The sequence below is a fragment of the Pungitius pungitius genome, chromosome 14 (genome assembly GCF_949316345.1).
Source record: "Pungitius pungitius chromosome 14, fPunPun2.1, whole genome shotgun sequence".
NCBI lineage: Eukaryota > Metazoa > Chordata > Actinopteri > Perciformes > Gasterosteidae > Pungitius > Pungitius pungitius.
The window spans coordinates 4,435,345-4,462,615 of NC_084913.1; the positions used below are offsets into that span (position 1 = coordinate 4,435,345).

The 27,271-nt window shown below is 49.8% G+C and overlaps 1 protein-coding gene across 4 annotated transcripts; it reads left to right on the forward strand.

Annotated features, from left to right (window-relative positions):
- Positions 1-1,717: 1,717 nt before the first annotated feature.
- Positions 1,718-26,135, forward strand: akt1 (v-akt murine thymoma viral oncogene homolog 1). Of its 4 annotated transcripts, XM_062557209.1 has the most exons (15): positions 1,719-1,979; positions 2,739-2,757; positions 5,765-5,940; positions 15,367-15,495; positions 17,075-17,186; positions 17,459-17,585; positions 17,952-18,083; positions 18,213-18,278; positions 18,765-18,833; positions 18,975-19,100; positions 20,253-20,381; positions 22,895-23,109; positions 23,210-23,297; positions 23,420-23,522; positions 24,181-26,135. In XM_062557209.1, the coding sequence occupies exons 3-15, from the start codon at positions 5,895-5,897 to the stop codon at positions 24,258-24,260; spliced, it is 1,422 nt and encodes a 473-aa protein (XP_062413193.1). In that variant the 5' UTR covers positions 1,719-1,979; positions 2,739-2,757; positions 5,765-5,894; the 3' UTR covers positions 24,261-26,135. The 4 variants fall into 4 exon arrangements, with proteins under 4 accessions (XP_062413194.1, XP_062413193.1, XP_037342699.1 ...); XM_037486802.2 differs by lacking the exon at positions 2,739-2,757; XM_037486803.2 differs by lacking the exons at positions 1,719-1,979; positions 2,739-2,757; positions 5,765-5,940; positions 15,367-15,495 and adding an exon at positions 15,533-16,435.
- The last annotated feature ends 1,136 nt before the right edge of the window (positions 26,136-27,271 follow it).

A 27,271-nucleotide genomic window follows, 5' to 3' on the forward strand; every position in this document is an offset into this window, starting at 1 on the left:
TGATGTTATATGACATCACACCTAGATTTTTAATGCTTTTACATTTTACTTGGCGGTTCACACGTTTGATCAGGACAGGTGCCAAGATCTTATCTCGCCCCAGGTTGTAATCGCATCGGTGTGTATTTCCTGTTGACACGACCGGTGCCTTGCTCCCACATCAAGTCCGACCGCGGACACCAACACAAAGTAAAGTGCCACTTGCCGGCTCATTTTTGGGAACTTTCACCCAGTCGCTATCAGCGGATGAAGCATTTGTCACGAACATGACTGTGCAAGCTGGGCACTGGTTGCGATTTCACTCCATCTCGAATCGACGAAGGCCGCGTGACGCCGTTGGAAGCGGCAGCAGAACTTGTGCTGGGGAAGCTTCGAGTGACACTAGGCCGCAGAGGTGCTTTCAGGAGGATTAATCGCTTGCCACAAAATAAGGAAACCTTAAAGGTCACATTGGAACCTCAACTTAAAGGCACGGCCGATGGCCTTTTACGGGAAATGTCAAGGGCCCTTTCCACCTCGCGGCAACAGCGAAAGAATGTCTCCCTTGGCGGGATGAGTGCAATGTTGGTGTCTAAAAACGAGCCGTAAATCTGGAAAACTAAAAACTAAAAACTTGCCTTGGATGGCGCGAGTACGTCCGAGCAGCAGAAGGACAGTAAAATCACTTCAGCTCCTTGTCTGAAATGCTTTTAAGCAACAACACCAGGTCCTGTGGGAGCAGCAGTGTTGACAAACTGCAAGGCTCTGACCGGCCTCCTTCCTCAAATCCGAGTTCAAAAGTCCTCTTTTCTGGCCAGATTTTCAAAATTTGTACTTGTGTTTGTACTTGTTATTGTCGTTGTGTTAGTCAGTACTTTGAGCTTTTTTGTTATTTTCTCAAAAAGTGGTTTGCCCCACAAATAAAGCAATGAAAGGCAAAAAGCACAAAAGGACATTATGCGTGTGCCACAGGGTGATTCAGCGGACATAACACCTCTCTTTTATATATTCCATCATATGTCTTATTTCTAACCTGGTTTATGGTGGGAAAATGTATTTGATTGTTTATCTAAATAAAGTGTATTTTATCATTCTGCATCTTTTAGTGTAAAGCTTGAAGTACTTTTCCATCACCGCTTTATGTGATTAAATTGAATTCTACAAGGTGGAAGGACTTTTGATTATTTTAAGTCTTAATATCTTTTTAGGTGCATTAAAAACGGTATACAGCTTTGCGCAGAAAGAATTTCAAATTTAAAAAAGTGATGAGTCGACATTTCTGCTTTCAGCTCCTCAAATGTGGATATTTTATGTTCTTGGTCTTTAATTGTATCATTGTTTGTCATGTAACTTGGACAATTTTTGATTTGATTTTGGGAATTATAAAGACCAAATTATCGGCATCAATAATAAATAATAAAAAAAACAATCAACCGTTGCTGCTTTGCAACTGTCTTTTTTGACCAGGTGGCCATGCAAAAACATTTAATCGCCAATGAACAGCCGGTCGAACTTGCACGTTTACTCGTGATTGTTTCAGGAAGTGAAAAAAAACAACAACATTGTACCTAGAATCCTCCTTCAAATCTTACAAGAGGGCCTCTCTAGACCCCCCCCCCCCCCCTCCACCCCCCTCCTTAGCCCAGCTCTGGACCAGATCTTGCAAAACAACGGCACCGATAATACAACGCACAGTTCACCGAGGCCGCGCGGCCCCTTAATAAGACCCAGTAGAAAACAGCGCAACGGGACAGGCTGACAGCCTACCACTCCTCCCGCGAGGTGGGCTCATAAACGGGGTCGGCGCTAGGACCCGGGAGAGCGGGCTGCCACACAGGCATTGCAGACGGCGCGTTCGGGAGGTGTAGTGGAAAGAAAAGGCAAAGAAACGGAGTAAATGAGAGCACTTTTGTCCAGATTGTTGAAGGACTTATCAACTCAATACACCGCCGAAACAGCTCACTATAATGAGACGGACACAGTGTTGAATTCCTGTCCAGGTAAATGTCCGCCTTTCCTACGCATGGTTAACTACAAGAGGTCGACAGCTAGACAGGGTAGGTCCCCATTGTACTTAACATGGGATGCGGTTATTCTCACCCAAGCTGCCCTGCTAGGCCCAATATCCTTTCTATCGCTAAAAGCAGGCTTGAAATGAGCCACTTTTCCCGTTCGTCTCTTCGCTGTGGAACTTATTCAGCCGTGAAGTCAACGGCGTATGAACGTCTTGGCGAGTTCCGTTGTCTGTTTTTTTTTCTTTCTACAAACAGCGAGTCTCTCAAACCAGTTAACCATTCATTTAAAAAAAAAAAAACTTTGTTTTTTGTGACAACGACCACTTTCTGAGACGCAGCCCCTCGGGCCTAAATATAAACAAATATCTGCAGTCACGTTACTTTTAAAAACGGTTTCACCTCTACGGCAAAGTTTTTTTTTTTTTTTCTTTTCTTTTCGCGGTTGTACTTCGTGGCCCGAAGAGACTAAATGAAACCCCGATAAAGCTCAACGAGGGAGTAACTCATTCATTGTTAGCAGCAGCAGCAGCCGCAGCCGCGTTTGTTTACCGCATTTTTAAAGTGAGACGTTCTTAGCACCCGACCGGACGGTTACTCGCTAGCCCTGCTAGCTTGTTGCTGCTCTGCTTTAGCGTTGGTGCATTCAGGTTCATGTACACAGAGTAGTACATCTTTGTTGTGACATGGGGTGCCACAACGGCAGTGATCTCAAGGGTCTTTATTTTAATTTTTTTTTTTTTTTAGGTTCCGGTTTTCTCACCAGGTAGGTCAAAAAGGACAGGTACATGGGAGTTGTGTTCATACCTTCCTGTCTTGTAATCAGTATAATTGCTAAATGCATGTTGGGTCGTAGTTCTGGTGTTTTGCTGTTGACATCCCACCTACCATGATGACAGTTGTGCATTTCTTCACTAAATCATTGTTTATGACAGGCCATTGAGTCAAGAAGGTGGATTTTTTCAACCGCCTGTGATGCGAAGCCTCCACAGATGCAGATGTGAGTCTTGAAACGAGACGGCTCAACGTCCCGACCGGCACACGTTTAATATGAAAGATCCAGAGCTTTAAGGTCCAAAGGCCACTTGTACGTGCAGCCTGGAAAGAGAGCATTGTCGTCCCCCACCACCACCCCGCCCCACGGCATGTTGTACCGTAGCGCCATTTAACGTCCAAATGTTTCCACCAGTCATGAGACCATGTCTGTGCAGGGGGGACTCGACGCGTGACTGTGGAAGACTCAACAAGCCGGCGTAATGGTGCACCCGGTGGCTCTGCCCGTGTCCCCCTTTGGACAAGTCCCCCCCCCCTCGAAGCCCCGCCAACGCGCCTCCAGTTGCAAGCGGAAGCCGACATTTTGCCCCATGTACACTGGCAAACTTATTGTTGTGGGCCACATGAGTTCAGATGTATTATCTCTCTGAGAAGGTCACGCCTTGAATGGTGGTAGACCAGCATTAGCATCACATGACGGCACTGTGTGTCCCACACGGAGAACAGTGCGGCCTAACATACTTTTCTTCTTCTTTCATTGTGTTCGTTTGGTTTGCAACAAACCCAACTTTCTTTTTTTTTTTAAAAAGGACCGTATGTTTCAATGGGTTTGTATATGAATGCGTCGTTAATGGGGTTTGTTTCTCAGCAACTCGACAATAAAAACGTCATCTATTTGAGTCATAACTGCTCATGTCATCTGGAGATGAAAGCAGTGAGTCTACTCGGCTGTCAAGATTACAGTAGTTGTGGTTTGTTATTGGACTTCACCTCCCCACTATTCTTGTCATTACTGATGTGCTTTCAGGGAACTTGATAGAGGAACATGGCACTTGGCAAGAAGTAGATCACTCTAGTACTGGTTTCATTACTGAAACTTACATTCATACTGGTTTTACGGCAACAAAGTTTCGCTTGGGGAGGGGGGGGGGGGTTTCCAGCGGCAGGTGAGCACATTCAATGTTCTCATTTCGTTGTCTCATTTTTAAACATTCGAGTGAAGCGTGTTCGCATTCGTCCTAAACCAAAACCAGCTGTCGACTCTCGCGGCAGCAGCGTAAAATGGAGCAGAAAACAGATTTGTATCTATCGATCTGTGATGGAGGAAGTCGCGTGGGGATGTTGGCCTGATTTTCGGCGTCTTCGACGCATGCGACTGATGTGCACCGACTGGGGTGGCCGTGGCCCGGTAGTCGCAAACGTTGAGCGACTGAAAGCATCGCTGACAGCGAGGCAGGCAGGCAGGCAGGCGGTGGCCCAGAGGCCCGAGGAACCATGTGACCCGCTGTCGGGGTACTGGGTTCATTCAGTGGCTGCAGCGCTGGCAGCGGCCCAGCTATTCCACACAGGCCGCAGTAGCAACAGGTCGCTCCCATTAAAACAGCAGCGCTCTGTTGTGGCTCCGGTGCCGGTCTTGTGTGTGTGTGTGCGCTCAAGTTTGTTTGTGTGATGTATCCCTATGTGTGCGTGCCTGTGTCAAGGAGTACACACTAAGATGCCTGAGAGATCTAACAGTTTGTGTGATCCCGAGTTTGAGTAGCACTCGCTGTGCTTTTTTTCTCCCAAGAATCCTCCCAACGTCGACTGTGCGACAAAAGGCGCCACAACCACGGTGCAATAAACAAAAACGCTGCGCAAAAATAAACCTGTGCAAACTGTCTTTGGCTCGTCGATGGCAGCGTGAGCAGAGCGGCGGTAAAAGGCGCGTCGATCACGCATTCAGATGTACTGCTATGACTCAAAGTCTGTCAATAGTCACATCCACTTCCTGTTGTTGTCCCCACCAGTAATCTAGATGAGGCCACTCAAACAGAGCTCCCTTTTGATGGCATCGCTCCGACTGAGCAGCAGCCGGGGAAATTGATTTCAGTTGATGGTCAGAGATTGCCCCGGTGCAGTATGTGACATTTGCGTGAACAGGCGTGGTAATTGATCATTTTGCTGCTGCCCTGCATTCAAAACCGCCTTCATGTAAAATAAACAGAAGCACTGAATAAATCAAAAGGTCAAGTGTTTGGTCGTGATAGCCTGCAGGTTTTTTCTTGTTTACAATGTTGATGAGCTGATAAATCTGTGATGGAATTCAGTCCCTTTTTTGAGTCTGATAAACCACAGATTATCTATTGTTGCATCTTCTGCTTGTTTTCCACGCTTAGTTGTTATGCTCCATTTGTTTACTTGTGTCTTTATCTGTCTGGAGACCGTTACACGTTCTACAATCAGTGACACGTTCCACAACCTAGATGTCGACAGCAGGTTTTATTTTGAGCGTATCACATGTGCTTCATGGGGTTTGCTTAGTAGCTAGTGAATATTTTGATCATGTGACAATAAGTCTAAGCAATTCATTATTATTGCCACACATAGGGGGTGTTATTTTTTTTCATTTTATTTTCAGGAAAAATTTAAATGAGCATACTTGCAAGGAAAGAAAAAAAAAAAAACTAACTGTAGGCAGTAAACGCCACAAACTGCAGAATTCATCTAGGCAGCCAGTGTCCCAATTATGGTGTGTGTCAACCGCATGGAATTTTCCAATAGATGAGGGGAGACTTTATTGTTGAAGCTCAAAAATCCCAGCCAATTCACAGATATTTGAACCGTGCGACGTTGCGTGAACGGGAGCCCACTGTGGTTTCTGCGCATCCTCCTCGAACTGTGCTGTGAAACACGGAGGCCCTCTCGGTTTTCACCGCCTCGCCTCTGCTGCGTTGACCCGAGGGTTAATATTCAGACGAGCTAATTTCGACTCTTCTTCACCAAAAAACCCAACCCAATAGGTAACCACCATTTGAAGGGCGGCTGTGAACCCCGGGACCTCGTCTCCAGGCTCCTGCGCGCAGCCGAGTGAAGGAAACTTGCCGTGTCTCTGCCTGCGGGAAACCTGGATCCTCCACCCTGCCCACCAACATGACCAGTGTGGTGATTGTCAAGGAAGGGTGGCTGCATAAAAGAGGTAAATTCATAGATGAAGTTTGGACCGTCTGATTGTTTCAAATGCAACTCCACAGTTTTGAACTAATTAAATAAACATCACTTCAATGTACTGGATACCTCAACTGAATGCTCAACGCTTCCCGTTTAACCAAGTTGGCAACTATTTCAAATTTCCCCTGTTTGTGCATGGATATACCTTCTTTTTTTAAAACTGCAAAACCAGTACTTTGTTTGAGCACACTGCTGTTTATTATGTACTCTACATTTACGCTTTTTGGGGCATAACTGGTGTACACTTTGTAAATGTTTATTTTCTCTTTAATGGTTCAAGTATTTCCCAAATCCACAGTACCTTCATTCCTGAGGTACTTGGATTAGTGAGTGTTTACTATGGTGCACGACTGACAGATTTATTTTCCTAATGCTGCAGAAATGCCTGAACCGAATGACGCTTGGCAGGCCGGCGTATCCCTCGGGTAACCGCATTTGAACAGGTTTTTTACGCAAAAGAGCCGAGCCAGAGCGCCGCCCCGCGTGCAGTGTCCCCCCCCCCCGGTGGGGCCCCGGTTAGCCGCGGTTAGCTCTGCGTCGGGCCGCGGGTCCTGTTGTTTGGACGAAGAAGCATTCCGCAAATACCTGCTGGCTTTGAGCAGCTTTATGTGTGCATACGAACGCTGCCTCCAAACTGCAGCTGCCCCCCCCCCCACCCTCCACCACCAGGGGCAAAATAGGATAATGAACTTTTCCAAAACCACTGAAGGCTCTTGGGCCCAGTGCCAAGGAACCAGGTTTTTACTGGAATAGAGCAAGGACTGAGATTCAGGGGACAAAGTGATGAGAGCAGGTCACAAGGAGACCTCTAGGTTCTCTTTAAAAAGGGAAAGGCTAGCGTTTTAAGAAAGGTCTTTCCAGGGAGTGACAGGATAAAACGTTTGCAGATGCTCTGCTGAATAGTCTGAAATAGATGTGATAATTTTTTTTTGTCAATGCCACACAAGTCTGTTTCCGTGGCTTGAGGGGGAAAACTGCTTTTTCTGAGACGTTTGTTCCCTTTCTCTTTATCTCGTTTGGCCGCAAAAACGGGCACAAGTACATTTTAAAATGCAATGCTCTGCATGCACAGTGTAAAATGTAACCTTAAGAGTAGTCAATTAGTGACTGGTAGAACAACGTTTCAGAACACCCACACACACACACAGTTATATCATTGACACCCTTCCATCTATAACACACACACACTAAACAAACAACCCTTCAGGAGCAGTGACTTGGCATGCTGTCACAGCCCAGCAGCTGTGCCCTGGGAAATGTCACCCACAGCCTCGGCGCGTTCTGATTGGAGCGCGTCCACCTGCCTCCTTGACAGGAAGGCTTTTAGTGTCGCGTCGCTGTCATGCAGTCCTTGCCCCCCAGAGCCGCCGCGCAGAAGGTGAACCTGCCGCGGGACTGCCTCGCTGTCCATCACCTTAGCTGGTCGGGTGTAGCTTTTTTTTATTTTTATTGTGTGGTGGCGCCACCCAAGTGACTCACATCTCCACGTGGGCGTCGTAATGAACGGCTTACGCCGCTTCCAAGTGTGTTGAGCGTGCTCATTACTCCCATGTGTGCACTCAAAACACCAATTTCATGCTCTCACAAAAGACAGCCCTCCATATTTCCATCAACATCGTGTGTGTGTGTGTGTGTTCTACCAAACACGGACACACAGGAGCACCACACTGAGTTCCCACTGGACTCGTGGTGAAACGTGGCCTTCTCCTCCCAGTGATGCCCGTTTAATGGAGCACTGGTCTGTGGAGCACGGCAGCTTTGACGCATCCGTGTCACTCGCGCTGATTTATTTGTGTCCAGCGTGCACGTGTAAACCCCCCCCTCCCATGAGGCTTTTGAATGAAAGTAGAGCAAGCTTTGGGCTTCAGTACCCCGTAACCCCCCCCCCCCCCACTCCCTCCTGTAGAACTAATCTGTCATTAGTGCTGCGGACTCTCGGCCTGCACACTCGTTCCAGACGAGGCTCAGTGAAATGATGTCATTCCGCAGGACGCACCTTTTCGGACTTTCTCGCTAAGCCCTCTGCTGCCGTAATGTGTCTGGACTGCGGACGCTTTTGGGAACGCGACACCAAGAGCAGCCGAGCGAGACGGCACGTAGTCCGTGCGTACGTCGGGCCGGCGTGAAGCGGATCCATTCAGAGGTCACGCTGGCCAGCGGGACGTCACCCGGTGCCATGATTGCACAGGCCGCATCGCTAGTACAGGCTTGCAAAAAAAAAAAAAAAAACACACTGTCACTTTGTTGCTATCACAACCAGTTGTTATGCGTCTCCCCCCCCCCCAAAATGGCGCTTCCCTTTTTAGGTCCTTCACAGGGTGCACCCACACACTCTGAATGTGCCTACGGCCTCTAGCGGCCACAGGGACCGAGCGGCGTGTCATTTCTTTTCCCAAAGTTTCCATCAAAGCCAGAGCATCGTCAGACATCAAAGAGGCAGATTGTGGGTTCCCTAGTTTCCAGGGAAGTGCTGCGGCCAAGAGACCAGTCGAGCCCGACAGAACAGCGCTCGCTTGTCCTCCCCTCTACCCCTTGTTTGTTTGACTCATTTGCTCCCCGACGAGGATAAAGAGTCGGCCCCCTTTCGTTAGGCTAACGAAGGCCGAGTCAACTGTTGGATTTTTTTGGACTCGTGAGAGCGGGAGAGGGAGGGAGGGAGGAAAAGGCTACAGCGGGAGAGCTAGCGAGGGAAGCATAAAGAGAGAGAGAGAGAGAGAGAGAGAGAGAGACAGAGACAGAAGTCGACCAGCGTCTTTGTGATGTTCCCAGAACATTGCCCAGTGACCCCTTCGGCCTCAGGAGAGCGGCTGGATGCTGTGTGCGACATGCCACACGCTGCCGCTCGTGGTTTCTCATCAGCTGATTGGCTCCTTTTGCTGGTCACGGCCATGAGCAAAACCTTGTTGGTGGTCCAGGAAATTGCACTCTTTCTTTCTTTTCTTTTTGCATATCTGTTGTTAAATAATTGAGCTAGCATTTTTTCTTCTTCTGTCTATTTGTGATCTCACTGTGGTGTTAACCCTGCTCGGGTTAAATGCTCTTCAAAGGAGCAGGCCCACCTGATTAAGAATGTCTCATGATGCTGCAATGCTGACTGGATGCCAGCTCTGCTGCTCCTACACATCCCCTCATTACGGCCACACACACACCACACACACACACACGCATACTTGTGCAGAACTGGAGCTACGCCTCCTCTAATCTGCAAATACATGCCTGTATTGTGAGCCTTTTACACATAACAGTCCACTTTTTTCAAGTGGATCCCAAAATGTTCAAGCACGTGTATAGTATGTCAATGTCAGTTATCTTTCTATGAGGAAAAAGTTTTGCAATGCTTTATTAAACAATGATTGGGTTATTTATACAGTTTAAAATACATATATTAAAGTTTTGTGAATCCCTATTTGTTAAAGAACGCATTTAATGAGACTTCTGTCTGCTGTACATATTTCAACGAATTAATGTTCAATAACTGAATTACTAAAACATCACAAATCATTTAATTCCCTTTAGCCAATATTTCCTCAGAAATGATAGAGAAGTTTAACAATCCTGTGGTTGTTAAATCTAGTGTTTCTTACACGTGCAACTAACTAAAGGACAGAACTCAAGCTTTTAGCGACACTAGAGAGTTGATCACCCGCCGTAGAGCCGGGCCGGGCCCCTGTGGGCGGGGGTCCGGCAGCAGAGGGTGTCACGCCGGGTGTCTGGCCTGCGGCGCGGACCCCCCGCTCAGGGTAATGGGGAGCAGTCTTTCTGCTAAATGTGGTGGAGAGAAGTAAATTACTGGGGTGCAGCTGTTGGCTGGCGTTGGGAGGGAGGGGGGGGGGCGGCGGCATGAGGCTGAGGGAGGTGGCACCTCCACCGCTCGCCTCCTCACTGCACGCCTGCTGTGTGCTTACTTTGCTGTGTAAAGTCCGCCTGCTCCCTTCCCCTCTTTGTCTCCGTCGTTTCCTCGCCTTCCTCCTACCCCGTTCTTCCTCTGGCTCTCTTCCTTTTCTCGATCCACACAGTCTTCCTCGTCTCTTCTGAGTCCCCCCCCCCCCCCCCCCCACATACACACACACACACTTCCAGTGCACACTCCTCACTTACAGCTCCACCATCCTTGCTAGGATAATGACCCTGCTGACAACTCAGACCCATGGCCGGAAGCGGCTCTGGACCAGCGCAAAAAAGAAAAAAAAGAAAAGCTCCCAGTCCCCGACATCAAGTTTCGGCAGGGCGGGGGAGACGAGAGACGAAGGGGGTGCTTGGCCTTTTCGGCGCGGTTCGGTTCTGCACAGCTGTCTCCCAGAAAGAACCGGATCCCCTGGAAGTAACTGCTCGCTGGTTTGAGGGCGTTTGATCTCCCGCTGGTCATTGAGAGTTCATTGGCACTAATTTTGCTCTAAATAATGTGTGTTTATTTGTTTGCCGTGCAGTAACCCAGTTAACTAATCCATGGACTGCTTGTTTACCCGGGGAGAGGGGGCAAATCTCAGCCCCAGTGGGGCGGGCGGGGGGGGGCTTCCCACAGTGTCTCTATGGTAATCAGCAGGTGTCACTCACCATGGAGAAGAAGTGAGGGCTTTCTTACTAGCGTGAGAAAGAGGGGCAGTCCCCCCCCCCCCCCCCCCCATCATCCCCAGTGCTTCTTTTTTCCCTGTTGGGGCGAGCGAGAGGGAGAGAGAGAGACCCTTCCCTTCCCTGCAACCTGTTGATGCTGCTGGTAATGGAGTCCTCCATCCAGCTGCATGGGGGGGAAGTGGCCAACAAAAGAGGTTTGGAGGGGGGGGGTGTCAGGAACACATAAAGAGAAGTGAAGGAGCCCAGTTTACTTTCTGGACAGTTATGGTGGCACATGAGCCTGGTGCGCGGCCTTATATGGTCAGTGAGAGGTGGGTGTCCGGCCCCCGCGGCTCTGAGCAGCGCGTGGGGCGGGGGTTTGTGGTTGCTGGGCGGCTGGGGGGGTCGGGGGGGGGGGGGGGGGGTGCTCAGTGGTGACCCCTCTGCATCAGGGAAGCCGCGGCTCATTGAGATGCAGGGCACAGGGTGGCAGGCCGCAGCTGCAGCCTACAGGCAGAGCCCGGCAGAAAAGGGCCGAAGGGACGGCGGGGGCGGCCGAGAAAAAAAAAAAAAAAACCCAACAAAAGGCGCAGCCCACTCCCTCCTCCTCCCTCGCTTTGGAGTTCTAATTCCCTAATCCTCAACCTCCGTCGACCCCCCCCCCCCCCCCCCCCCCCCCCCCCCTTTTTTTTTCTCATCCGATTCTCACCACTCAAACTCACACATGCACACAGTTCATGCAGTTACCACTGGCCTCCGTCCCCGAGCCATGAATGGCCAGACGGGGACAAAACCCAACAGCAGTCCCCACAGGAAGTCCCACCACTGGGTGTGGGGGGGGGGCAATGAGAGGCCCTCCTTGCTCCCTTGCTCCCTCTTGTATTGTGTGTGTGTGTGTGTGTGTGTGTGTGTGTGTGTGTGTGTGGGCCTTTTTTAAATTTATTTTATTTAAACATTTTTTTAATGATAGTTTCTCAGAATTTCTCAGGATAGCGACGGCGCAGAGAACAGGGCGACTGAGCCGTCGGTCCCGACACATTGTGAGGACAGTGAGGACCTCTCCTTTTTTTTGGGGGGGGGGGGGGGGCTGCGCCATGAAGCCTGCGTGATGGGTCTCATTAAAAGCCAACAAGCCACAGCAGCTGGGACCTCGACGTTCCTGTTGTTGTCACTTGGAGACGGACAGAACAGGCCGCTCCTCGCTAACCTCTGTCCCCCCCCCCCCCCCCCTCCCCCTTTTTGTCTGAAGCCCTTCCATGGTTTGTTTCATTTCATTTATCAACTCTTTCGATGTGTCCGCCTGGCCGTCCCTTTACTGTTGAGCTGCTAAACTCTTCAGAGCCACAAGAAAACATGAATGCATTTATATCCACGTGGGTTTTTTCTTTTCTTTCTTTTTTTCTTTCGGTTATGCAACGCAGCTCACAGTCTTCTGAAGATTTCCGCTCGGTCAACCATTCTGAAATGGATATCGTTGAGATGTTTACGTTGTGATTTGTCACACAGGTTCATATGCAAACAAGATGACGTGTGTGTGTGTGTGTGTGTGTGTTATAGAGGGCGGGGTGGTGACAGCCTGGCGCTGTATACAATCGGGGGCCATGCAGCAGTTGGCAAATAAAGATGAATTCGGTGGCGTTTGGCAGCGGTTTTGCCGTTCATTATTTTCCACTTTGCCCAGCGCGCATCCCAGACCTCAGCAGCTGCTTGTCATGTAAAGACACTCTATCAGGCCCTGACAGCTCCTCCCATGCACACGCACACGCACACACACACACACACACGCGCAGTACGCATGGCTCATACACACTTCACTCGCAGTCCCACATATGTGGGGAACATATGTAGTGATCTGTCTCACTACCACCCCACTCGGCATCGACTCTGCAACGCTTTTTCATCGCCCCCCCCCCCCCCCCCCCCCCCCCCCGCCCGCCCGACGTGATGGAGCTCGACCACATGTCCGCTGTGGCACATCATTAGAGCTTTGATTCGGGGACGCAGAGCCAGTGTTTTTCGGTGGATTCGAGTGCGTCTTGTGCAGTTTCAGCGAGAGAGCGGACTGTCGCCGGGCGGTTTTTTTTTAATCTTTTCGCTCTCATCCGAGTTGTGGTCAGTCGGCCAGCTTCCTGTTTTTGAAGAACGTGTTGACACCAAAAGGATGTAGTTCTCACCACTGGTGGTGGTGATGCTGATGAAGCATCATCATCACTCGTGTACTTCTACGCGGGAGCCGTTCCGTGTGTAATTTGCGAAATCACATCAAAACATAGGAGATGGGTTTATTTGCCTTTTTGATACAACGCTTTGTTTCCTCTCTCCTAGCAGATGTCGCTTTCATTTTCTCCACATGTCTCGACACGCTGGAAGAAAGGTCACTGTGTGGAAAGTAGAACTGAATCGAAATGTTGAAGGGGAAATGTGTGTAAATAGGAAGCTGACAAGGGTCATCTTTGTTGTTTATGCTCTTAAGGGCAAACTCGTGAACACACACACACACACACACATGCACAACCCGATATAGCTGCTTCCACTGTTGTCATTTGACCAGGTTTGCAGTCGCAGACGAGGAAGTTTCAGCGTCGTCCCGGGCCTCAGCGAGCCCAGTACTGTACCATGTGGGGTTACCCAACGCCACGTGTGTCGCAACTGTGTGCGACGGACGATCGTGTGAGCGCAGAACGAGACGAAAAGCTACGGGACCACAGTCCTACACGGCCTCTCATTCCTTCAGGAGCTTGTTTTTCCCTTCTTTTTTTTTTGTGTGTGGCCTTGCTCCAGTGACCATGCCGACCTTGTCGTGTCCTTTTTTTTTGTAATGTTACGGTTACACAATTGGAGAAAATGACCGTTGTTGTAGTGACTCCGATTTGGAGAGGCCGTTGGTGTGCGTCAGCGGAGCTGGCAGCAAAATGGGATGTTGTGGTAATCTTTTCACCACACAAACACCACCACCCCCCCCCCCCCTCCACCTACACAAGCACCTGCATGCGTACGCACAATCACCTGTCTCCACCCATCGGCACCCGTGTGCTAGAATGAAGAAAAGCTCTTCACTCGTGCCGGAAGTTTAAATAACAAACAAACAACAAAACCCTCCACTAAAGGTTCAGTCTCCTCAGGTTGGACCAGAACCTTTTTGTGATCCGGCGTCTTTCTTCTGGCATTGTTCACATACTGTCCTCGCTGTGGGCTGGCAAGGACCACAGCTACGGGGGAAAACCAAAAACCTTACTACGGAGCACGGCACCAGCTGGGCCCCCGGGCCGGGGGGGGGGGGGGGGGGTGAAGCGAGGTTCCCCTCGTCCCCTTGTGTTTGTGTTGAACCCGCCGTCGTTTGTGCTTGCGTCCGCCGCTCGTGAGGCTCACTGAACTCCCGAACGGCACCTTTTTTTTTTTTTTTCTTCTGTGCTTTTTAAAAAAAAAAAAAAAAAAAAAAATTACATTTTCTGTGTAAGTCAGGGAGTTCTCCTGGAAAGCCTGTGATGGATAACGCCTCGCGTGGGAATCCTCTGGAGATCGGCGCGGCGCGTAGTTCTGAAGCGGTAATTGTGTTGCCCTAAAAAAAAAAACACACGAGTGAGCGGGAATCCACCAAAACGGATTCTAGCCGGTGTGTGTTTATTTTTTTTAATTTTTTTGTCGGAAGGCGTCAAGAATGGGGATCTGAAGTCGAGCTAATGGATAACTTTTCACTTTCGTTAGACTTTGCCTCCGTGTTGTTGTTCTTATTATACATTCTAACCACAATGTTGAGGGTTTGACTCCAGGCTCCCTTTGTGCTTCATAGCAGACCACTGGTCACATGGATTGACCGTAAGTTTCCCCCTTGAATATTTGGAGAATTTGTCATAAGAGCTGTTTACTCGTGTCAGAAGAACGGTAGAAAAGAAGCCGGAAGAGGAAGTTTAAAACAAAAGCCAGTGTGTGAGTTCTTGTCCACTGCTTTTTTTTTTTTTTTAAATGTTTGATCAGGTTGAACACCAAACCGTGGGGGACGGTACTGGCTGCCGATTTCGGTCGGCTCCGTCTCTCGGACCGACGTGTCATCGGTTTCGTCCCGTCAGAGGTGTGGGTTTGAAGGATGGTAACGGCAGCTCCTGTTGACAGATCTCCTGCCTCTCCCCCTCACACACACACACACACACACACACACACACTTCTGTGTCGGAGGAAATGGGGCAATTAAGGACAGCTTGCTTCGGCTCTGCGTGGGGTTAATATGCGGCTCCGTAATTAAAAATGAATTACACTTTTCCCGTATAAATATTCAAGTCCCCTCCACTGCGTGCTGCTGCCTTGTTATGGTATGTGAGCTATTTTTTTTTCTCCCCCCCCCTCCCACCCCTCGTCTGCTCAACATCTGGCACAACATTTCCTGACGCATCACCGGACGAGATTCATTCGTGTGTCCAAGTGAGTGGGACACGCGGCCGGGTGCTGTCCAGAATTATATATTTATAGTTCTGGACTGTTTTGAGTATTTACAGAGTCTACATGACGAGTGACTGCTGGCAAGGGGACAGGCAGCAGGGGGGCGACTCCTGCTGAAACAACCATTTGTCCTGCAGCTGACCTACACTAAAAGAGAGACGGGGACAAGGTGGTCATTTCAGGGAGCACCGGTGAACAGCCTAGTAATGAGGGGGCAGGAAATGGGCATCTCCTCTCAGGAGAAAGGACAACACTGTTTTGTCATTAATCACAGTGTTGTGCATTAATCAGCATTCCTTTGGTTTCTCATGTAAGGTCCGTTGGTGAGCTGAAAACCTCGTTATTTTAATTTTTTTTTGTCTCCTGTACAGTAACTCAGCCGTGCTTTTTTGTCTCTTTCTCATATCAGGAGAGTACATCAAGACGTGGAGGCCGCGGTATTTCCTCCTGAAGAGTGATGGCACTTTCATCGGCTACAAAGAGCGGCCGCAAGATGTCGACCAGCTGGAGACCCCCTTGAATAACTTCTCTGTCGCACGTGAGTATTTACTTCTGAGAAAGCGTTGCATTCCTTGGCAGCTTCGTTTCACCATATTTTGTTTCTGCCCTTTTGGTTTTTGCTCCAGATGTTTTCATCTACTTGTTTTGGATTTGCATGTATTCTGGAAAGGGATTATTAGCAAGAAGAAGGGGGGGGGGGGGGGGGAGCGCCTGTGCAGTTTAAGTGGGAAATGGAGTCCTCCTCTAATATTATAACTAGATAAAGCTTTGTCATCCTATGCCACGTTAAACGAGTTTGGAGGCATTAGCAAATTGGCGGTAGTCTCATCGCCGCAGCTTCCTTTCAACAAGGGCACCGCTGCAGGGCGAAGCGCGCACCGTGTCTGCCTCCTCGCGTTAATATATATCAGATGCCATTCCTCTTCTCAGCCCCCTACCCGCCCCCCCCCCAAACGCCGCCTTCTTATACAGAAAATAAAGGCAACGACATCCTCACATCGGAGGGAGTTTCGGCGATGCGCCGCGCAGATGACTGAGCGCGGCAATTAGACGGCATACTGTTTGTTTAACTGAATGTTTCCTCTCCGACACCCGTGAGTTATCGTGGCCATTAGCCCGCCCGATCTCAAGTATTTATCTGGGCGCCGCTTTGAGGCTGCGCGTCTCCATCAGCGCCTTTTTGGGGGGGTGTATTTTTTTTGTTTTGTTATTTTTTGTCACCGCCGCGACCCCACCACGGAGGACACATGGCGCGGCGCCGCTGACGGGGGTGCTGCAGCTGGATGGCGTGGTGAGCCTGATGGAGCCATGTTGGATCTCAGTGGTGGTCCACTCCCCTGTCCTCCATCCATCAGACGCAAGCCATTCTGTGTCACGTTCTGACATATCTGCTGACATGTTTCATTTGGGAACAGATGTTGATTTGAAGGAGGTGCAGATGGAAATCTCCGCTTTCCAAATTCAGTTAATAGACGTTTGTGAGTAATTGTTCTTTGCAAACTGCTTACGAGACCATTATTTGCTGCAAAAGTGAGAATTGAGCGTAATGGAGGGAAAAGATGTGATATGTTTTTGTAATTTTTTTAAGATTAGTACAATTTATCTCGCCCACAGACATTCGCTTCCACTCTCCAATTTAATATCTTTGTTTTGTCTGAGGGTATCACCTTGAGATTTTTTAACATTTTATATTCCAAAACAATCCTTCAGTTAACAAACCCCAAATACATTTGCAAATAAATCCGTAATAAAAAAATATACGTATTAGCTGCACCCCAAACAATAAACAATATTTTTAAATAAATCATTAAAAGCTTAATGAAGTTCTGCATTCGATGTAACTCTTCACTGATTCAAAATGATTATTCTAAATCTATCGTGGCAAAGTTCTGACGGGGGGGGCCGACAAGTTAAGGATCTGAGTTGTTTTTCCTCCACCCGAGTGCACCTGTTCTCTTCCAAATTGGCCTGTTGTGTCTGTTCGGGTGGCGATAAAGATAAATGGCTATAACTGTGAGTCTGTCTCTCCCCTCTGCTCCCTTACACACTGGCCCCTTCTCGCCATCTCCTTCCCTTCCCTTCCCTCCCTCGCTGCCTGCCTCCCTGGCTGTGGTCAGAGTGCCAGCTGATGAAGACGGAACGTCCCAAGCCCAACACATTCATCATCCGCTGCCTGCAGTGGACCACTGTCATCGAGCGCACCTTCCACGTGGAGACCCCCGAGGAGAGGCAAGCCAGGAGCACACGCCAACACCGAGCTGTGAAGCGCAGATTGTTCCCATGCACAGAATTTGCCCCCGTTTTTTTTTTTCTAACCCGCAGACGCGCTCTCAAACATTACACATTTAATCTTGTTTTGCACTTGCATGCGGTCCACTGGCCGTTGGCAGAACTCTCTCTTGAAATCGCCTTCCTGTGGATAAGAAGACAATTACACGATTGAACTGCTGGGCTCGCCTGATGGCAAACGGGCTGATGTGATCTCTCGTTTCTCCCCTCAGGGAAGAATGGACTAAAGCCATCCAAGCCGTGGCTGAAGGCCTGCAGAAACAGGAGGAGGAGATGATGGACTCTTCTCCGGACCCCATGGACATGGAGATCTACCTGACCAAACCCAGACAGAAAGTGGTAAGGCCTCTTCGCTCCTCTCTCTGCAGAGCTACTTTTCCCAAACATCAGCCGCGGGTGGCTTGGCACCGGATAGTGTGTCCTACAGATTCCCCACCCCACATGTGTCGTGACACAAAGGTCCGGGGGGGGGGCACCACCGTATTGGATGTCCCTCTCCTTGGTACCAGGGTCAGAGGCCGACCTGAGCAACCACGTATAGGCCGAACCATTAGAGGAGTGGAAATGTGCACGGTGGTCTAAATGGTGCCTTGAATGCGGCAGTGTGGGATTTGTTGGAGCGTGTGCGTTTGTTAATGCCTCGGCTTGTAACCAGATGCCACCTTCTCCCCCCCCCCTCCACCCCCCACCCCCCTGGCTCTCCAGACTATGCACGACTTTGAATACCTCAAACTTCTGGGAAAAGGCACTTTTGGCAAAGTCATCCTGGTAAAGGAGAAGGCCACAGGACGATACTACGCCATGAAGATCCTAAAAAAGGAGGTGATCGTAGCAAAAGTGAGTGGATGGCAATGGGGCAAGTACTGGGGGGGGGGGGGGGGGGGCAGTGGAGCAATGACTGATACATAAATGGCTACCCATTGTGAGAGTTGCACAAACACTCTTTGTGGCTTTCTGTTTTTTCAGGATGAAGTGGCGCACACACTCACAGAGAACAGAGTCCTCCAGAATTCAAAGCATCCGTTCTTGACAGTAAGGAGCCCCTCTTCATACCTAAACCAGACCTTATTTTAACTCCTCTGGAGCCTCTTCAATCCAACACAGCAGCATCCATTCAGGGGGGGTAAAAAAAAGGGGCAGTTTTACCAGGAATGTTTTGAAGAGCTGCAGTCGAGCCTTTTTATAGCAACACTGGACGTTCGGCCTCCTTTTTTTTTTTGTTTTTATGCTTTTGCTCTGGAAGTCTGAGGTGGGCTGTTGTGTAAAAAGTGGTGTGTGGCAGCAGCAGCGCACAAAGGGATGTGCTGCATGCGATGAATGGGAGCAACGTTTGCCACACAACAGTTGTCGAAGAGGCTCAACTCACTGGTTGCACGTTGCTGCAGTTTTAAAAAAAGAGACAAAAAAGACATTTGTGTTTTTGATGTTACAATCGTCTGTTTGAGTGTCAGCTTCCTCTTGAATTCACTGGAAACATCACCGAGTTCTGCTTTGAGCGCTCTCGACCTCTGTCTGCAGGGACTGAAATACTCCTTCCAGACACACGACCGATTGTGCTTCGTCATGGAGTACGCCAACGGTGGTGAGGTAAACCGTTTTAACCCCCTCCAAATCTGCATCGCTACGGTCATCCGCGGGACCGCTTCCAGTGTTTTGAACAACTTTCCTCTCCTCCTCCGCCCCCCCCCCCCCCCCCCCCCCCCTCACACCCTCACACCCTACACTCAGCTTTTCTTCCACCTCTCGAGGGACCGCGTGTTCTCAGAAGAGCGGGCGCGGTTCTACGGCGCCGAGATCGTGTCGGCGCTGGACTACCTGCACGCTGAAAGAAACGTGGTCTATCGAGATCTAAAGGTAAGATGCGGAGTCTTCACTAGCTGTCAGTCGGCCTCTCTACTGCCCCCCCCCCCCCCCCCTTTCCTCTTCCATTTTCTCCCCGTGAAGGATATAAATAGGGTTTTCCTCCATTGATAGCAATGGCCGGGGGTTTATTGATCTGCCCCCCCCTCCCCCCCCACCTGCCAGATCAGTGACCAGACCTCACTGCAGCTGGAGGGCGGCTCGGTCCATGCGCTCGCTGCAGCGAGACAGAAATAACCACGAGTGAACACATGGCCAGCGCCTCCGGTTATAGCATGTGCACAGTGTTCTCAAAGAGAATGTTGTGCACTTTACACGTAATTGATGTCATTTTAAATGCTGACGGTGCAGCAGAGTTTACAGAAAAATCCTCAAGCAAAGACACGGCAAGCCGCTGCTTTTAAATATTCATATTTTTAATATCTAGCTTTTTTTTTAAAGCTACACTCAAGACTGGATCAGTGATGGATTGGATTTCGGGTGGGAGGGGTGGGGGCTGCTGGTGTTGCGCTGGACACATCTAGCCCTTCTACTTCCAGCTGATAAAAAAACTATAGCAGCCAGGTCAGCACAGCGTACCCCCCCCCCACCCTCCTCCCCCTCCATCTCCCTTGGGTTTACGAGGCGGGCTTCCAGCCTGCTTGGGTTCTCCTGAAAATGCCAGGGTAGCAGGATTGGAGGATGTGCTGACTCTGGCCACGTGTGAGCTACAGCTGCCAGGTGACTTTAACTGAGAGGGGGCGGGGGGGGAGGAGGGGGAGGAGAGGGAGGAGAGGGGGAAGAGAGAAAGAGAGAGACGCACACCCAGGGAGGACACAATATTAAAAGGCCGTGCAGCCTCTAGTCATGACACTGCACTATACACAAATTGTTGATTTTACTTGAACTTGTGATGTGTCACTATTCACCTGCGATTAAGGGAAATAAAAATGTTTGCCTTCGAACAAATTCATTCGACTCGTTTCCATTACTCATTTCAAGCCGGCACCACGGTCCATAAAAAAAATATGAATGTAAGGAACTCTGGTGAAGAGGGTTACCACAATGTTGATCTATATTCACCTACTTCCTCTCTTTTTAACTCTTAAACAGTGAGCCGTTTTTACGACGATGCTAACATCTGGATTCATTCTATTTCCCACTCAGCTGGAAAACCTCATGCTGGACAAAGACGGACACATAAAGATCACAGACTTTGGCTTATGTAAGGAGGGGATCAAAGATGGAGCCACCATGAAGACTTTCTGTGGGACGCCAGAGTACCTGGCACCTGAGGTAACCTTTTATAGTGCCCACCTTTTCCTGGGTTTTAAAGCAAATTTAAAGGAAAGGCAAACATGAAGTAACCTTCCAGGTCACTTAAGAGCCCGCCGTGTCTGAATCCCTGCGGTGGGATGAAGCCCGTTCTTCGATGATCGTGACCCCTTTGTGTCCTCCAGCGAGGCGCGTGGCCTCAGCTATGGTGTCCCTGAATAACCCCTAAAACAATCTGATTAGATTCCAGGCAAAAATGCACCGTGTGTCATGAGGGGCATCGGAGGATTAGACGCATGTGGAAGGAAGGGCAGCTGTCCCAAAATGCCTTTCTAATCTCTAGCTTGGAGCCTGTGAGTTAATGAGCGTGCTGTGTGCTCAGGGCACGGCGGCCTGCTCTCGTATTTGTTGAATGGGGAGGGGTGTGGCCACTTCCGATTCCGTGCAGGTATGACACCTGTTGTGGGTTGTGAAACGCGGCGTGTGTGGGTGTGTGTGCGTCCTTGCCTGTTGCCGTAAAAATGTTTTCCGGGTGAAGGTTGTCCATGTTTACACAGTTGCCGTTTCGTTGTTTTTAGCCTTCATTTGGAATTTTCTGCTGGGGGGGGTGTGATTGGCCGGCAGCGCCTGAGGAAACGTGAGCTTCTGCCCTGGAGGAAAAAAAAAAAGAGCATCACATTGGCTACAGCTGTTGTGTGACACCAAGGGAGCCATGACACCACTGCAGCCGTGGATCGCTCGCCTGATCCCCCCCCCCCCCCCCCCCCCCCCTCCACAGCCACAGTGCTTCACGTGGTCTCATAGGAACTTATTCCAAGACCAAGCCTTCTATAAACCCACTTTCCCACCTCCGTTCATCCCCAAACTCTGCCTCGCCTCCACAGGGCGCCACAGTCTTCGCCAGCGGAGAGGGGGAGACATCAGGGGGCGTTGCCATGGCAATGGGGTCGCTGGCGAGAGTGTCTCTATGGAGTGCGGGGCAGGCAGTGTTACAGGTTGTTCTGCAGTAAACAATGACCTTGTTGTGTGTGTGTGCTGCACAGGAATGCTGTAACGTCTGGGAATATTCCACCCAGAGCAAAGCAGGGTAGGTAGGTGGGGGTGGGGGGTTTGAGAAGGAGGAGGGACCCAATCTGCCCGACTAGTTTGTCTCTGGAGTGAAGAGTGATTTTATCACAACATTACGGGCTGAGGGGGGAGGAATTGACTTTTGAAGGACTTTTTGAACAAAGAACAAATGCGGACGGGTTCAATTGAAACTGATCTGCATTCACAAGCTCAGAAGATGATTGGCTGTCACTGAGGATGAAACGGCGCACAGCAGAAGGGCTTCGGTACCACAGCAAGTGTTGGTTTCCCCCATCCAGTCTCTTCTCCTTTGGGCCAGTGTAACAGTATTAGATCAGGGGGCCCAGGCAGGCAGTCCTGGTTACGTATATGAGGGATGAGCTTGGCTCCTGCGCTCCTGGCAGCCTCACAGCTGTGGCGCTCTTCTACATATATGGGGCAGCTGCGGGCCCAGCTGTCGCACGGCGTGAATCACACGACAGCGGCGCTGGAAATAGAGACGGCCCAGTAATCCTAGCCCCACACCGGCTTCACGTTACTCCCCTCGCACTGCCGGTCCTCCTCCTCCTCCTCCTCCTCCTCCTCGCTCACCACAGCGCCAGGCGGAGTGCCCACTGCCACATGCGCGACACACACACACGCACAGAGTCGTTTTTGTTCCTTTTACGGACACATCCTACCATCTGTGTGTGCTTGCCCGGGACCCTCTCCCTTGGCCCGCGCACTGTTGTGTCCATATCTAATTCTATTAATCCGCCCGCGTCTTTTACACCAAAGTTTCTATTCTTAGGTCCGAGTCGCTCAGCATCACGCTGCTCGAGGTTCAAGGGAACAGACTGTTCTCCTTGTCTTGATTTTCACCTTCAACATCCGCCCCGGTCGAGGAATGATCCGGTACATGTCCCCGGAGACCTTGGGACTACTCCGCTCCGCAGCACACATTAGTCATGCTACCGGTTGCGCTGTTCACGAGGCTCCACACTGGAGGGTTTTGTCTCATTAGGAAAAGTCAACCTATGGAAATAATTTGACTGCATGTTTGGCGGCGCCCCGGTTGTGCTCTCTGAGCGGTTTGTTTGTCGGACTAGTCGGTGTTTGTTGCCACACATTTGCTTGTTTATGCGACCCACACATATGTGTGTGTGTGTGTGTGTGAGGTCCTGTGGTGATTAAATATGCAGGGCTCCAGGGGAAACTCTACCCATGCTCCTAATGCGAGTCACTGCTTGATGGGTGGTGGTGGTGGGGGGAAGAGAGGAGGAGGGGGGGGGGGGGGGGGGGAGGAGGAGGAGACAGTTGCTTTAGGGTTGTTATATTCAAACACAACCTTATGGGGTGAACCCTGAACTGCCACCACAACGCATTAGCTTTGAAACGCCGTATAAACGTTTCCCCCGGCAGTTACATCCCAGCAGCTGCATTTAAAATCCACATTTACACGCCCCCCCCCCCGCCTCCCTCCCAAGGTGCTAGAAGACAACGACTACGGCCGCGCTGTGGACTGGTGGGGCCTGGGGGTGGTGATGTACGAGATGATGTGCGGCCGCCTGCCCTTCTACAACCAGGACCACGAGAAGCTGTTCGAGCTCATCCTCATGGAGGACATCCGCTTCCCTCGGACTCTGGGCCCCGAGGCGCGCTCGCTGCTCTCCGGCCTTCTCAAGAAGGAGCCCACGCAGAGGTAGCGTTGTCCACGATTTCGGATGCACGTGCGCGGTTGCTAGCTTTTTTTTTTTTTTTTAAAGCTTTTTTCCCCTGATTGGTCACTACTCGCCTTCCAGGTTAGGCGGCGGTTCTGAAGACGCCAAGGAGATCATGCAGCACAAGTTCTTCGCCGGCATCGAGTGGCAAGACGTGTACGAGAAGAAGGTCAGTGGCTTTGCTTCGACCCTCGTGTCCTGCGGAAGATGCGGACCGCCATCGGGACGGCGACCGTCACCCGACCGCCCGCCGCTGATGTGCCGATGTGTTTCTATCTCCTCTCCCAACAGCTGGTCCCTCCGTTTAAGCCCCAGGTTACCTCGGAGACGGACACTCGATACTTCGACGAGGAGTTCACGGCACAGACCATCACTATTACGCCCCCCGGACAAGGTACGCCCGAAGCCCCCCCCCCCACACTGACTCATGCAGCACGCTTAATGCGACGTTACTCATGTGTTGAGACGCACAGTGGAACGCTCCCACGTCCCTTGGTGTGACGCTGTCGTGTGACGCTGAGGCAGATGTGGGCCGAGCCCGGTCAATTGCCAACTAATTAGTTTAATACATTTCCCGCCACCTACTGCGAGGCTTTATTAAGAATGGGGAATTAAAATTTCAATTCACTCAAGATGAAAGCAGACACCCCCCCTCCCCCCCCTTACTGAATTACTAATCCTTGAAAATGTGCTTAACAACTCGCTGTCCTTGAATTAGTTTGTTACCTTTTTTTGTTTTTCAATTTTGATTATAAAACGAGCTGACAGGATGATAAGAGTCATGAAGTTTGTCTTCAGTGCCGTGACATCCTGTGCATGTGAACTACAGCCCACCTGTAGAGGCACATGTGACACAGTGTACGAAGACTTGATATTGACTCGGAAACGTTTTAGAAAGGTGGATGTGATGGCGACTGGACGCTGCAAATAAAGTCCACGAATTTCTGAAAATTGTACCACTAACAAAATTCCAATGATCTACATAGTGGACAATAAGTGGTCAGATATCGTCGTGTCGTCACAAAACGTCTCTGCTTGTCCTCGATCCTCAGATGACAGCATGGAGTCATTCGACAGCGAGCGGAGACCCCACTTCCCCCAGTTCTCCTACTCTGCCAGCGGGACGGCCTAACCACAACCACCCCCCCCCACCCCCCGACTCCAACTCCACCCCACCCGACTGCACTCTCAAAAGACCCCCCCCCCCCCCCCTGCATTGTCTGCAGACGACGACCACCACGCCGCCGGTGGATGGAACACTTCCAGGAAGGAGGAAATGGAAAAACAAAAGCTGCCTGCGGTTGTTGCTGCGAGGCCCTTTGAAGACTGACCACGGGGACGCGACCCCTGCGTCTCCTCGTCCTTCTGTTGTATTCTGAGCAGGCATCCACACGACGCCATGGCGACTGGGGGGGGTCGCGTTGTGCATCAATTAGGCCACTGATTGTGAGTTTTGCATTGAAAATGTACAAGTGAAATATGAATCAACCATTTCAAAATGGAAGCATGGATACTGTGGACCAAAAAGGTGATTTGAGCAGAGAGTGTTTTGTTTTTTGAGTGGGTAATAAATCTGTTTTCTCCTCTTAAGACAAACTGAGAAATTCAAATGCCATTCAGACTTCAAGACGTTTCTGGCCTCTAAAGTGAATGTACCGTATCAAATAAAGTCAATCATTCTGCATACTTGCTTATTATACCACACGCTGACTCTAAGAGTGAAACACCATCTTCTGGAGGGGGATCTTTTTTCTTTTTCTCCTTTTTTTAAATTTTTATTTAATCATTTTCCTACTACCGTGATGAAAACCGACAGCGGTCTGTCTGTTGTTTCATCACCATCCACCACAATGAGTCTGACGAATCGATTGTGCAATACGCTGTGATGTGAGGAATGGCAGACGTACAACAAGGAAATGAATCATTACTGTGGGGTGGTGGTGGTGGTGGGTGGGGGGGGGGGCACAGAAGCCGTCCTGCAAAGGATTCCTCCCTGTTTTCCTCACAGAGATAACCCCAGATGCCTGATTTCGGATAATAAATAACTCCTCCTGCCCCCTTGAAGCGTGTGCTCATAGTTCCTGATGCCTTCCCGTGCAGACACCTCCTGGTTTCCCCCCCCCGCCCCCCCACCTGCTGACCCAATCAGAAACCCTTCTCCCCCTCCGGGCTTTTCCTCCATGTACAGAACAGTATTGGGTGTTTTTACAACCCGGTGCATTCACCGCAGCCTCAATGAGGTCACCTTAACATTATACACTTCTTTAGGAATACTCTGCAAAACAAACCGGGCTTCAGGGACGTGCAGAAGGAGTCGTCTTTGATTCGCTACTTTGTGGCCCTTTTGGTCCCTTCACGCGTTTCTGAGTTATTTATATGAGACCAGCATTGACTAAATTGAGTTTTACTGTGCCAATGATATGCACTTTGCTGTCCCAAAAATGATTGTATTTGGAATCTTGTTTGTTATACTTTATGGTTGGTAAAAGACTAAATTAGCTTCTTTTTTTTCTTTTTTTTTAATGTAAGTTCAAATGTTGTGGTTATAAATAAAACCCGAATGGCTGGTGTGAATGATTACTCCCCTTTTACAGACACCTGAGGCTAAACCCAGACCCTTTGGAACCCAAAGTCCTATTTCAAAGTCTACCAGGTTTCCAAAAGGGCTTCAGTCATTTTAATTTTTTTAAGGTGACAATCATTTTTTCAAAATTGCATCATACTTTGTTGAATGTAATGGTTTTTATGATATTGTTTTCACTTCACAATCATTTGCAAACCTCGGTTTCTGATGGTCACTTATTCTTCAGCACACTCACCCCTTTTGCTGTCACCTTCTGAAAAAATAGGGAAATTCATTTTGTACTTTATTTTTTATTTTGACTTATTTTGTACCTTCCCTCCAATATTCCTGAGACTGAGGACACCAGCTTTAGTAAACAAATAATATAAACTTTGTACACTGTTTTTACTTGTTTCTTCCAAATTGATGAAATAAAAGGTCTTAACAAAAAGCTGTGTGGATTATTTTTTAGCCCTGACCTTGAACACAAATGAGCTTGGTAACTTAAATAACGTTTGGCTAAAAAAAACCTCTTTGGGAAATATAGATCATTTCCACAGGTAATTTACATAGAAAAGTTGAGAGGAGTCAACACCAAAAAATTCAGTTTCATCAAAATATGCCATTTCCATTGTTATTATACCTGCCCGTCTGCGGCCTGAGATCCTTGAAGGTGCAATAGCTATGTCCCGGCGCCCAGTGGCTCTGGCTACGTCCTGCCCCCCCCCCCCCCCCCGCAGCTGGTCTGTGTGACGGGGAGAGAGGTGCCCCCCCCGCCCCTCGGGCCTCACAGCCAGATGGTACGGTCTCTGGAGCAGATGTTGACAGCCGTGGTCTCGCGCTCACGGTCTGTCTCTTCGTGGCCAGCTGCAGTGCACGGCGCCCGGCGTGGCGCCTCACCTGACAACCGTCCCTCACCTGGCCTGTGCACGGCCCAAAAACAGACCCAGGAGCTGGAGCTGGGGCTCCGCCACCCCCCCTGGGTGATGTAGTGCTGTGCTGCATGCGGATAGTGTCACACACACACACACACACACACAGCCTCTTTGTGCTGAGGACAAAAACGTTTCCTCTTCTATGTTTAAAAAGGTAGAGGCTGGCATTGATGGACTCTAAATGTGTAATATTAGTAAGCGGGTCTCTTGAATGGTAAAACCGGTATAATATACTTCCACAGGAACTCCTTCATTTTTAGTACCTCAATGTCTCAACAGTGAGCGAGAACGGCTCCACTTTATTTACATTGCAGAACATCAGTGATTTGCCTCAAGGGGCTTTACAATGTGTACGTTCTGCCACACCCGGAGTCCCCCCCCCCCTCCCCCCCCCGGACCCTAACAGACCCGAGACCACCTCCCTCTTCGTCCATATGGAGACGCAGGGGACAAAAGGCCCTGACAGATAAACAGAAACAGAAAGTCAGAGAGGAACAATAGGGGAGGCTGGATCTCCTCGAGGGCAAAGATCCAGATCTAAACATCTGGAGTGAGGCACCGTCAGCAAGGAGAGAGAGAGAGAGAGAGAGAGAGAGAGAAAGAGAGAAAGAGAGAGAGAGAGAGAGAGCTGAGGCACTCATGTGC

Coding starts and splice junctions, on each gene's coding strand:
- akt1 (XM_062557209.1), top strand. CDS start 5,895: ATGACCAGTGTGGTGATTGTCAAGGAAGGGTGGCTGCATAAAAGAG. Junction 18,279..18,764: donor CAAAGCATCCGTTCTTGACA/GTAAGGAGCCCC, acceptor CTCTGTCTGCAG/GGACTGAAATACTCCTTCCA. Junction 20,382..22,894: donor CAGAGTACCTGGCACCTGAG/GTAACCTTTTAT, acceptor CTCCCTCCCAAG/GTGCTAGAAGACAACGACTA.